Source organism: Egretta garzetta, unplaced genomic scaffold (assembly GCF_000687185.1).
Source record: "Egretta garzetta isolate BGI_Z169 unplaced genomic scaffold, ASM68718v1 scaffold206, whole genome shotgun sequence".
Classification (NCBI taxonomy): domain Eukaryota; kingdom Metazoa; phylum Chordata; class Aves; order Pelecaniformes; family Ardeidae; genus Egretta; species Egretta garzetta.
Genome location: NW_009259984.1, coordinates 1,632,109 through 1,645,517, shown reverse-complemented (window position 1 = coordinate 1,645,517; position 13,409 = coordinate 1,632,109). Strand labels below are relative to the sequence as shown.

The 13,409-nt window shown below is 35.0% G+C and overlaps 1 protein-coding gene across 1 annotated transcript in view; it reads right to left on the bottom strand.

Annotated features, from left to right (window-relative positions):
• Positions 1 to 13,409, bottom strand: part of ATG2B (autophagy related 2B) — a 48,146-nt gene that overhangs the window by 9,861 nt on the left and 24,876 nt on the right. Inside the window, 15 exon segments of the mRNA XM_035896023.1 lie at positions 356 to 368; positions 370 to 449; positions 1,023 to 1,217; positions 2,992 to 3,100; positions 3,797 to 4,023; positions 4,992 to 5,194; positions 6,143 to 6,284; positions 6,756 to 6,926; positions 7,112 to 7,191; positions 8,218 to 8,288; positions 9,070 to 9,162; positions 9,431 to 9,537; positions 11,238 to 11,318; positions 12,197 to 12,396; positions 13,261 to 13,409. The exon segment at positions 13,261 to 13,409 is cut by the window's right edge and continues 2 nt beyond it. Coding sequence (XP_035751916.1) covers positions 356 to 368; positions 370 to 449; positions 1,023 to 1,217; positions 2,992 to 3,100; positions 3,797 to 4,023; positions 4,992 to 5,194; positions 6,143 to 6,284; positions 6,756 to 6,926; positions 7,112 to 7,191; positions 8,218 to 8,288; positions 9,070 to 9,162; positions 9,431 to 9,537; positions 11,238 to 11,318; positions 12,197 to 12,396; positions 13,261 to 13,409 — 1,921 coding nt within the window.

Sequence of the window (13,409 nt, the reverse complement as noted above, 5' to 3'; positions counted from 1 at the left end):
ACTCTTAATTGTGCTCCTGAAAAAAAACCCTACATCATTCTGCAGATGACAAATTAAGCAAGAAATGCCTCAACAGAGTAATAACTGCACTTTAAATCTGAATGCACAAACATATGTAACTTCCTCACTGGTGTAGAAAAAACCCCCAACTGTTTCTTGAATAAATACAAAAATATTTTCCACAAATGCTTGCTAAAGAAAAAAAAACAATTTCTCCCACTTCTGTTCTTGGTATCAAACCGAGAAAACAACCACATAAAACACGCATGATGGTTACATGTATCTGGTAAAGAAGCCCCAATATCATTAAATAAATAAAAATGTATTTTATATTTTTTTCATTGGCACAACCAACCTGGTCAATATTGAGGCATTAGTGAAACACGTAAACAGCGTTCCTGCGGGGATCTGCCAGACTCTGGACGGACATGTAATGCTTTAACTGTTAACTGAGAAAAAGCAACAAGATAAATAAAAGTAGTAACATTCACAATTGTTAAATCTCAAAACACTAGCTAGGAAAAACATTTACTGCAAAACCTCTGTACTAATCTGATTCCACTTACCAATTATAAAACTAGTGTTGAATAAATATGGATGTTACAAAAAAGAAAATTATAATAAATTCCCCAAAAAACAGATTCATAAATCCTTTATACAATCAGTAAGGCTACATTATATCATAAAACTACAACTCTGCATGTGTGAAGTCTAAACATACTCATACAAAAAGATGTTTGTTCAAAACCAAAATCTGAAAGCTATCAAAGTAGTCCTGCACATCTACTTTTTTTAAACTGACAGAATCTTAAACGCATTAATACCTGATACACTAATATTCAAACTGACTTTTTAATTAGTTTTAATATCCACAGGGAGTCAAGCAAATAACTACCAAGTTATATTATTTCAGTATTCCATGACTTCATGTTCCTTCTGCAAAATGAAGAAATGCATACAACCTCCACAGTGATAGTCTAACCACTGTAATTATAATGAATTAACATATTCCACAACCGTACCATGTTTGAATGAGCTTTTCTGGGCATCTCCTTACTGCAGTAGAGATAAAGAAATTTATTCATCTGTGATGTAGCTAAGCGATCTCTAATCTCCAGGTCTTGAACAATAAAAACCTGTCGTGACACTGGCTGCTCCAACAGACTGGATTCACCTTCTGCACCACCTGGAGGGTACACCTCATGCTGGAATTTCACCTTTTAAAAAGGAAAGAAAACGAGCATAATCAGCTTCAGTGAAAACCAACCTTTTAACAATAGAATATTACTTAAAAAAAAAAAAAAAACCAACAAAAAAACAACACAAAAAACCCCCCCAAACCATACATAAGAACTTCAAGAGCTGTCTCCTGTTTTAAATTTACAGGAGTAATATTAGGATTTCTGAAAACTACTCAGATTCTTGCACATCTAGGAGTAGAAATCTTTCAATTACTAGTTGTGTACATGTTCATATTTTAGGACGCAAATTTGACCCAAAACAAAGAGTCAGTGTAAGACAAAGGACAAGTTTTGCTTTTTGTTTTAATATCAACTCTTCTTTTTCCTCTCAATTCTGACATCTTTCTTACAGCACGCTGAAGCCTGTGCTGGGCAATCTTGCAGTTCTTCAGTCCTGTACCTTCTACACTTTGGAAAGTAAGGTTTCTTCCATACCAATAGACATCTCAAGTAGCTTCTTCCAGTCTCACTTTCCTTTTTCTTTACTCACTTTAGTCCACACAAATTCTAATCCATTATCTTTCTTAAATTCTCAATAACCCCCACAGCATCCTTGCCTGCAATGCAGTGAAGCAGAGCACACATAGCAAGCAGAACAGTGGCCTCTACTGGCCAGATACTGAGATGTTAAGAAACACTATTTAGTGCCCTGTACTCAAGATACATGTGATAATGAACATTTTAAGTGTTGAAGAGAAAAAGTAGATGTTTATCATAAACACTGCTCAAAAACCTTACATTTTTGACACTCTTCCTTTCTCCTTAATTTCTTGTTTAAACATTTTATTATTATTAAGCCTTGTACCAAGTTAGGAGTACAAGTAGGGGGGACAAAAAAAGACTTTATGCCTCAGTACTAACACCAATTCATTAAATACCTGAAGTTAAGAGAGATTGCTATACTTCTACATACGAAGTTTTCCACACGGAATACTAAATGATTCCCTTTTTCCTTTTTTATTGCAATGTCATATTTTTTCTAGAAAATGCTAAAAGAAGTATCAAACATTTCTGGCAAGTTTGAAGGGGTACATTTTAAGCTCTAGACACACATGTAGACTATAAAAGGCATTTAGCTTCTTGTAGTACCTTTCACATTTAGAGAAATGTTTTGGAAAACCTTATTTTTAAAAATTGTTGTTATTGATCCATTTAGCATGAGATTTGGTTAACTCCTTGCCGATATTCTTCACAGTGCCAGAAACAAGCATCTAGTTTCTATGTTAGAGCTAAGCACAGGCTTAAAAAGTAAGACACTTACACCTGAAGGATGTTAAATATGTTAGGGGAAATACAGGAATGATACTGTAATATGACTGGATGTTATTTAACATCCAGTTATCATCAACTGATACACTGAGTGTCTCAACATATCAACACCATGGCTATTTTGCTAGAACATTTAATTTCATAATAGGTGTATCGATTCAGAGTAGAACTGAAGACAAAAAAAACAGAACAGCAGTTGTAAAATGAGGTTATAACAAACAAAAACTTCAAGAATATTATAATAAATATCCTTCATCTTTAGAAACATGTTTATATAGCAAGTAAACAGTACTGTGCTAGAAGAACAAATACATTTTTTTGTTAAATTCTAAATTCATCACCTTCAAAGTGATTGCTTAGATGTAGATACAAATGGAAGAAATCCTACTGAATTCCAATGGAAAGCTATTATTAAACAGATATAATGTGTAAAGATATTCACACAGAGACAGTCATGGCTGAAGCTATTTCTGTTATTCACCTTGCTTAACTGTATTTCCATTAGGAAGTCTGGGTTTCGTCCTCTTCCCCCACATGCTGTACTCCGTCCATGCCTTGTTGGTGTATGAGAAGGAGAACTATGGGGACTTCTGAGGAAATGAGAAAGAAAAATACACTTTCACAGATTAAACTTAACGCAATCTCACTGTTAATATAACTCTAAAAGCGTGTGTGTTTCACTCAATAGAATTTACTAGTACTTTAATGGTTACAAGAGAAAAATACTAGAAAAAAAAAAAACAAAAAAAATTGTTACTGTTCACCAAATACTTTTATTGTTCAAGTAATGCATACTTAAGCAGAAGGCTAGGTGTATGCTTCCCACCAATTTAACATTCATAAAACATTTCCTTAATTTTGGCTGTGGTAACATGAATTACTCTTTGGCTTACATGACACCCTGAAAACCAGACTCCAGGTGCCATAGCAAGAGTCTCTTATGCTCCTTAAGCCCCAATCTCTAAGAAAATTTAACTTCACTATGACCCTTAAAAGCAAACCTATCCCTCCAACCCCAAAAAACCACCAAAACCAAACCCAGCCAGTCCAGGTTAAGACACAGGAAAAATATGGTCTGGTGTAGAGAGCGGAACTGAAGAAGATGATTCTAGATGATCTTTAAGGTCCCTTCCGACCCAAACCATTCTATGATAGATTCCTTGTGAGGAGAGAGCGAAGAAGCAAGCAAGGGAGACTTGAGATTGAATAGTGAGATTAACCTCAAATCAAAGGAAAATTAAGTATTTTTAAATGCTCTAACCTACAGAATTACATCAAACACTTACGTGAAACTTTTAGCTGGAGATGTTGGTGGTGCAGTCCCAAAATCCCTTCCTCCATAAAGATGCCAAATAAGAGAGATTTCCTTTACAACATAGCGTACCAGTGGAACAGGAAAATGAAGGGGAGCTTTGCTCGTATCTGTTTTCTTAATAGGTTGGCTGAAATGATTTTCCTTTATGATAATTGCATCATCAACCATTATTTTTATTACGGGCTCTTCCTCTTTTTCCTAATTAAAAAAAAGTATATAGCATTGATAAGGTGAAATCTGCTTTCTTTATTGATATGTTTTATGAAAAAAAACTGTTCTGTACTATCTTCTAAAGCTTATACAACACAGACTTGTTTTAGGAATTATTCTTATAAAGTAACTTAAATACGAAAGCACATAACTACTACTCAGCTTCTAGTTTATTTTTAAAAAAAAAAATCCTCATCCAAACTGTAAACAAGAGTTGAAAACAAACAAAAAACTATGGAAGATCCAAGGCTACCATATTAGCACTTTTAGAAACAAACAAGCTCAAAGGTAACTGGGAAAATACAGCTTCATCATCAGGGATACAGAACTATTTCTGTCTATTAAGAGGAATACATCCAGAGATACTATGAAAAATGTGACCACAAGCGTTTTCAGAGAGTTTTGAGTACAGTTTCCTAAATCTTTTAATGTAGTGGACAGAGCGTGGCGTGAAGTGCCACACAAGCTTTCATCTGAGGTTTGACAAGGATCTTAAGCCCATAAAAGCATTGAAAGCTTAGACTATGAAAGGAATGAATAAAAGATTAGATGATGTGCAAAGCTGCTATTCTGATCAATACTGTATTTTATTTAAAACCTTTTTTTTCTAACTGTGCCATTACTGTAAGTAAAAATGGCAATGATAACACATGACCAATATGTAGGAAACCTACTAATATAGTTGAACATCAGATTCACATCAGAAATCAATTACATACTGGTGAGGTACAGAAAAATCATATATATTTGAAAATACCTGCATTCATTCCTAACAGTAACAATGCATGACGTCCTTTCAAACAGAAAGATTTTTTTTCTGCTACTCTTCCCACTGATCAAAGCATCACTAAGCAATCACAAAAAACTATGAAGCCTAATTTGTCCAGGTCTTACACAGGCTTTTCTGTAATTCAGTTTATATATGCATTTATTTAGTAATTCTCAAAACTTCTTACAGCAACAGCAACTTTGGGTGCAAAAAGAATGCAGAAATCATCACTTTCTGCAGGAACATCTCCCATGGCCTCATTTATCAGGTGATGAGTGAATGAAGCGTAAGTGGGACTTGGATCTTGTGAGACATTTCCACTTTCATCTGGAAACAGGAAGAGGTCTGAGCAAGATGGCTCCTGAGTTTGAGATCTGTCATCCAAAACTCCTGGGAGTTGAAGGAAGGTGGAGAAAAAAACATTTCAGGGGAAAAATCATTACAAAATTTGAAAATATGAACAAAATAACGTAACAGTTAACTAAAACTTGTTACTTCAAATTACATCAAGGGAATTTGCTTATTATATCTTGAATCAATTCCTACTATAAATAAAATACAATTTCCAAAAATTAATCTACTGTACAATTGAAAGCGATTACAACAATCATAAGTAGTTACTAGTAGAGATGAACTGACAAAATATAGAAAAACTATTTGTAAAAAACGCCACAGATAAAAAACCCCCAAACATTTCTGTCTCCAAGTTTCTCATTCTGGTAGTAAGACCACAGCATCAATGATTTTTAGTACTACACTGACTGCTTCTACCATCAAAAAGGGGACCAGACATCATGGAAACAGTGAAATTATTTATTTGCAGTACAGAACCCTTAGCCAACTGAAACCTAGATTTAACTCCAGACATGATGCAGAAGCCATAATGTTGTCATAAAATCAATTACCTTGTTCTATCTGTTAATGAACAGATTTCCTCATAGCTAAAAGTTCTTTCTGTGACTCAGAACTGTATCATCTTCCTGGACTGCCTTCATACACAGAATAGAGGTCTTCGATTCCTTCATGCTGCAGTAAACCATATAAACTTACACCCATACTAACTTATACTCCTACAGAATTTGGGATCTTGACAAACTTCCACAAATTGAGATTCCTTCCTTGCTGTTTTCAGTATCTCGGGAATGCGTATTTGGCTGGAATCTTAAATGACTTCTGCATTATTGTTATTAAAAGCAAGAAGCTGTTTGATAGCTTGAAGACTTCAGACATCAAAGGTACCTCACATTCTTGTTGCAGCATCTCTACATACACAAAACTTTCAATCCCACTTTCCTTCCAGAAAGGCTGTGTGTACTTACGCCTCTAGAGGATTCTTACCATTAGACTCTGGCTTCATGGCAGAAGCAGTCTGTTGAGTCTCAATCTCCTCCATTGCATCACTCATCAAATCCCGTAAAATCTGTTGCTCTGATTCAGCAAGGACTGGACCGTGGGAAGATGGCTGGCTAAAGGTCTCTACCTGTAGGAGAGGAACTATACATAGTTACATCTTAAAGACAACTGCAATATTCTGTGAGTAAGATTTTGCTAGAACAGCTTGATACACAGCTCTTATCTGTAATAAGTAACACCTTATATTTATAAATAATCAAGTGAGCTGAAACTCCGATTCATAAAGTAGAACATTACCGTTCAGGGTATTTAGATCATCAGTGTACTTGGACAGCTCTTATGTGTCCTGGAATTTCCTTCTTTAGACAAGAATAAAGCACAATAGGTAAACAGCACAAAATATTTTAAAATATTAAGTATTGACCAAAGCAGAAAAAAAGGCACTATTTTACTCTCAAATATATTTTAACGTAGATGCAATCTGTTATTTTCTTTGGAGGCAATCTCATATTCTTTGAAACTAGAATGGGGATATCAAAATTAAGACACATTACCAGGAAGTATAAAGTTACGTTGATATTATTTTCCTGTTTTATACCTTCATTTTTGGCTTGCTAACTCCACGTTTAATCTCTGTCTTACTGGGCGGATGTAAATCACCGTAACTTGCAATGTACTGTATTAGATTCATCAGTGCGGCACATGAATCTGAGCAGGTACGAATATGGATTATATCACTGGAACAGTGCAGCTCAAAACGTGGTTTAGTCTAGATAGCAACAATAAAAAGATAAGAATACACTTCAAATCAACTTACGGTTCCATAAAAATAGTATCTATATACAGCTGTTTCTAAATTAATTTACTTAACTAGTCAAAAAGGACTTAAAAAATAGTACACAAACTGAAAAAAACTTCCTTGGTTGTAAGTATAACAAATAATTTTCAAATCACAATCTGCCAGGCAGATTTTTCAGACTTTACTGCTGTAATGGTTAGTTCCAGCAGTCCCATATCCATAACACGAACATAATCTGAAAGATAATGAGCAATAAAAAAAAAAAGAAAAAAAAAAAATATTAAGACTTAATAATAAACATCATCCTTACTATGTATTTTTTATTACTAAGCCATTAGAAATAGCATGAACATAAAAAGGCATCTTTTTTGTCAAAACCTTTTATATCTCTGCATTTCCTTCTTTTATGAGAATTACTCTCAGAGTTCAAGTTTCAGCTACTCAAATCAAGAACTCAGATCTTTTCAATCCAATGTATTACTCCCACTGCCACCATCTGTGTGCAGTGTAAGCTTTTAAGATGTTTATCCTCATCCCATCTGTGTGAGTTAGAGAAGTAGAGGCACATAGAAGTTGTGTGACTAAGCATCCTAGCAGTTGTTTAGTTGAAGTGAAAGAAAAGACTTTTTCACGTTGTACTAATCTTTCAGTACCATGAATAACTTATTTCCCTTCTTCCTTGTTTAAGGAAAACAGGCATATCTTTGCTCTGTCCTTCACTAAATATCTCTTACATAAGCTAAATACACGCATTCGTGGGCACAGGATTTCATTATTTCTCCAATTCATTTGTTAAATATTGATTCAACTTCCTCAGCCCTTAAAGGTTGTTACTATATGAATGAGAGCAAAGAAGTTGGTATCATTATTTTCAGAACCTAGAACTCTGTGACATATAACACCTTTCAAGTTCAACTATTTATAATATATATATCTCATAAAATGAGATCTCTTTTCTGTGAAGATTTCTTTCTGTACCAACTCCAGATTTTTAACAATATGCTTTTTTCAAATACCCATTATGGAACTGTAACAAGAAAATGAAGGACTATAAGTTGCTGTTCTCTGACATGCCTCTGCGTCCACAAATCCAAACTAGAGCACTCATTTTCATCAACACTACATTATTCATTCATATTCAACTTGCTGCTCCTTATCTCCTCAGACCTCTTCTTCAATAATCTTTATATATGCTGAATGTGCCTATAATTTTGTTTCTTTAGGCTCTGCAAATCATTAGCCACATCTAAAATACCCTTACCTCTATGCAGGTTCACCGTAACAGTGTTGCACTTGTCAGACAGATGCAAAGCAGCTTCATCTAAAATTATCCTAAAAGATTAAAAAAAAATTAAATAAACAGAGAAATGTTGTGCAATCCACTAAAGAAATCAGTATAGAAAAAGAAATATTTAAACACACAAATATATCTACCATATCTTAAATCCAAACTCTTCACATTAACCTTTCATAATTTCCAAATCCATTGGTAATTAGCCACTTGCAATTATATTCTATTTGCATTCCAATTTATATACTTGATCCTTCCTACAATGAAGAGTAATACTTTTGGCATACAGAATTAACACTTCTTATTTCCTTTTTCAACTTTGTTTCTTTTTAATAAAGTAAGGCACATTTGTTTCAAAGGTCATTTATAAGGTTTTATTGATAGAAACAAACAACTTGACAGATGTTTCATATCAGAACAGGCATAACAATGAATATTCAACTAAAGATGCAAGAAAAATTATTAGAAACTTAAAAACATGTTCAATAATCACTAAGTATTTCCTTAATTAATATAATATCTCCAAATAACAAATCTTTAAGAATTCTTAAGGTGCTACTAATTAACAGAATAGACACAATTTCATTTCAGGGCATCTTTCAAGCATATTAAAAACACAGAATGCAGTTGTTAAAGAAAGCAATCCAAAAAAAAAGCATCTAACCTAATAAAACAGAAGGATTACACATGACCAAAGAATATTTCAAAAGATGTAATCCAGCGTGATCACTTACACAACATAAATACTTCCTAGGTCAAAAAAGCAGACAGGCATTACGAGTCTTACTGGAGCTTCCATATTTCACAATGACTTAGTCATACCTGAGAGTAGAAGAGGATTTATCTACTGCAACACTGCTGGAAATGCTGAAAGTTTCAACAGTAAGTAGAGATCTGACTGGCAAAAACAAGGGCCTAGCAACAAATAGGAGAACAAAAAAAAATTAATACCCTGTACTTATTTAGAAGTGCAAAGTCTTATAGGTTACCTAAGTAGATCTTCCCAGGCTAGGCAAGTGCTTACCCTAATTTAAATTGCTTACAGTTTAAGGGATTTCCATTAAGTACTTTTTCTGAACCAGCCTAAATAAATATTCTTTACAATATGCAAACTCAAACATTCCTAAACAATAGATATAAAGCTGCAGTGCCACCAAGTGACATACATTTGCATTTTATTTACCTGTAATCAAGAGCACAACTCCACAGATGTACATGAAAAGTTGTAATTGTAGCTGGAGGATTATATCCCAGAACAGGCTCATCAGAAATATTCAAAAAATATAAAATCTAAAAATCACAAACATATTATTATAATACTTCAATAGCTGTTAAATTAATAATTATACATTAGAAAAGAAAAAATCTGTAACAGGTATGACAATAAAAATGATTAGTAGAAGAAAAATGGAGTGAACGATCTCAGATATTTAAAGGTGCTTACCCAGTATCTGAATACAGAAAAGCACAGAATGTAAGCAGGGCGAAAAATACAACATCCAAACCACAGCCTCAGAGGTATGGAAGAGACCAATCCAGAGACACCTAAGTGGCTACTTGTACAACACCTCATAATCCACTTTTAAAGCATTTCCCAAATACAGTCTCATTCATCTTTCTTTGCAGCTGTTATTATACTGTTAGTATTTTCATTGTTCTCTATCTGAAAAGCCAACTTTTCTTGTAATACTGTACATTGTTAAAGTTATCTTCAAGTTATTTTTCATTTTTTTGGGGGGGAATGGGAAATATGCTTAGAATTAGAAATATGTGCACTTGTATCATATGTACCGCTTTTTCTTGTATTGCCGCATAAACCAAACTCCTATCTTCCTCTTTAAGATCTGTCATAGTTCTCTCAAATCCGTTACACTATGAAAGTTGTTCTTAAATTACTCCAACCCTGCGGCATACCAACACTGCTAGCCTTTTAATCGTTTCCTCTACTTATCTCTTTGCTCAATTTTTTTATTTCTCCCCCTTCAAAAGATTCCCAAGTGCATTACAGGCAATGTTAATTGAGCAAAATTTCAGAGAGCAAATAAGCAACAATGGTGTAAAGCAGGCTACGTGAACACATACAAATGTCATGCTGAAAAGAAATTAATGACACAGCAGAGTCCAAAGCACGAAGTTCAGCTCCATGCACTTATACAATAAAAATGCATGTAAAAATAAGCGTATCATACATACTGGAGTATAAGCAGGATAAGCTTGAATGTCAGGGTTTACTATCTGTAATCCTGTACAGCATAAGTACATATAAGTACATGCAACTATACTGCTACTGTGCCAATGGCATGTCCTAGCTCATGCGTGTTTACACACAGCTTCCAGATCAAGCGTCTCTAGCCCTGCCTGCTATGCTGCGCCTCTGCATCCACACATATCAGTACAACCCTTCCAATTCAGAACTTTGCATTACAAGAGTTTACATAAACTGCTGCTTACTACTTCCCTAAAGTCTTATTCTCCGTTACTGTTATTGAAACGATGTAAAACAGGAAACAGGCAAGGGAGAAATCAGGACTTGAGGAATGAAGTGAGCAGAAGGGGAAAATACAGAAATGCTTTCAGTGCTGGAAGTAGCATGTTTGTTTGGTTTGAGGGTGTTTTTTTAAGTCAAGGATTATTTAATGCTAATTACTTGAATAGCATTGGACTACTGAGATTTTTCCATCTGAACTTCAAACAAACAAACAAAAGAAGATCCCCAAAACCCCCAGAACCTCCCTGACATGTTGTGGGCAGAGATGTAGGAGGATGATGAGAACTGTAGCAAATGAATACACAAGTAAGAATTTAAGAGCGAGACTAAAGACTGCCAATGATCTCAAAGAGAGACAAGAAAGAAAGAATAATACTTTGAAGAGCAGAGAAAGGTAATAAGACACAGCCTCACACAAAGGTTTAGTTTGACACTTAAAGCAGCTGTTAAAGCAATGAGACTGAAATTGAAGATGTAATTAAGAAAACTGTAGCAACCTGACCTGTTCATGCCAACTTAAACCTGAAGGCAGTACTCTGTGCTGAAGGGTGGCTCCTCTTAGTCCAACAGCAACTAGAAATTCCTGCACAAGAAAGTTGCATGAGTTAGTTTACATAAAATACCTGTCACTATTTGACACCTAGATTACGAAACAGTCCATCCCTCTGCTCCTAGAATCCCCAAGTGTCTAAAAATGAAGAAAGGACTGGCCAGGATTAAGTATTCAAACTAATACCGAAACCCTGGCTAATACAGTCTAATATTTTTTGCAACAGGATAGTTTAGAAATGACAATTTGGTGGTGGTGGTAGGAAGGAAGGCTACCTACCCATTCTGGGATTCATCAAGAATTACCAGGAGCACCACCCAATGTAGTTTTTTCTTGTGCTGTTCAAATCTGAGTCAACTGAGGCCCTCTGACGTTGTGCTGGTCTGCAGATTCCTTCTCTAGATAACTACTAAAGTGTTTGTCACCACTATGCCAGTTAAGGGGTCATCTTTTAGCCTTGCTAATGAATGCTACTGTCAAAGCAAAACGTACCACTCATTTACCAGTGCCATTCCACACAGGTAAGCAAAGGCTGCCTATTAGATGACATGGCTAGTAAACTGAGCAGAAAGCTTTTAACTCTCTGTATTTGTTCTTGCCTGGTTTGGCACCAGATTAAAATTCAACCAAAGAAAACCAAGAAAAACATCAACTGGCCAAGAAATGCATTCAGTAAAGAAATACAGTGTGATCAGCAAAGTGAAGCATTGGAAGAATTAGTAAATTATTCTAATACTGAAATTTCACAATCCACCCAAAAGATTCTAACAGAAAATTGCAGACTGAGGATGAATGTCTCAGAATTATACATTTTCTTCATCTGTAACCCTTATAATGCCACATCTAGATGCTTCTATATAAACTGAGATAACCTAAATAATTTATAAAAGTGCAAATTTGAAAACACAAACCTTCGTATTGCTCTCTATTTTATCTGATTGGATTTTGACTGCAACAGTCAGCATACTTGGACAATCCACTCCCACACCATCTGAAGTAGTCCTACTAAGACCATCTTCTTCAGAAAAACAAATAGTAGGTTCTAACCAATGGGGACGTATTGTGCTGGGCAGTCGTACTTCAGAGGAAGGGACAACCCCATCTACCATACCTGTAAAGAGATTTTAGAATGAGCTACTTCGTGCTTCAAAGGTGTTACTGAATAAGAGTTAAGAAAAATTGTTTTCATGGTTAATACCTTTAAAATAATTTTAATTACCAAAGTTAGTCATGCACACTGACAACTAAAAATTGTGAAGGGGAAGTTACAGGTGATCTAATAGTTAAAACCAAGCTTCTAGCCAAAATCTTCCATGTCACTATAGGGTTTGGTTTTTTTATTTGCCCAACAAAACAGCAAAGTTGAAATAAAGAACAGAAATCTCCTATGGGTTACATGGAGAGACAGGAATACACCTCTCCTTTTACATTTTATGATAGGTGCTAGGTTAACCTCTAAACACACAATAATTAAGCCTTGCACTGAAAATCCATTAACTTGACCACTACTGATTCAGACACATTTGAGGGGAAAACCTTAAAAGGTTTAACTATATGGGAGTTACCAGCCATACAAACTACATAGTCAACTTAAAATGCTTCACCTGCTGGCTACAATTAACTACCCAGGAAAGATACAGCAGCCACTAGTAACCTGTACCTTTTTAAATTAAATAACCAGTAACATGTAGGAAGTGTGTACTTTCATAATAAAGAACAGACTGTACAGCTAATTTGCCACGGGACCACAATATCTTTAAAGACCAACAGTTACCAAGGAAAGTTTGAGCAAAACTGTAACTAAGTAAATACATTTATCATGACCTTTTGTTTCTTTAGCATTAGGAAGTTTAGTTCACGGCTAATGCTGTTGTGGCCAAATGATGCACTACCAAAGGGGAAAAAAAAAGCCAGCATTTCTCCTAAAAAACTTCAAGCTTATCTCATTTCAAAGCCACCTCAATCCCATCCCTACCTTGATGATATAAATTGAGGCTGCTAGAATGGAGACAAACGTAGTGTCTGTCCTCAAAGCCTTCATACTTAGTCACACTGAAAAGTGAACCACTGTTGAACTCAAACCAGAATTCACCATATTTTCCTTCCAGTGTGCTTCCATCATCC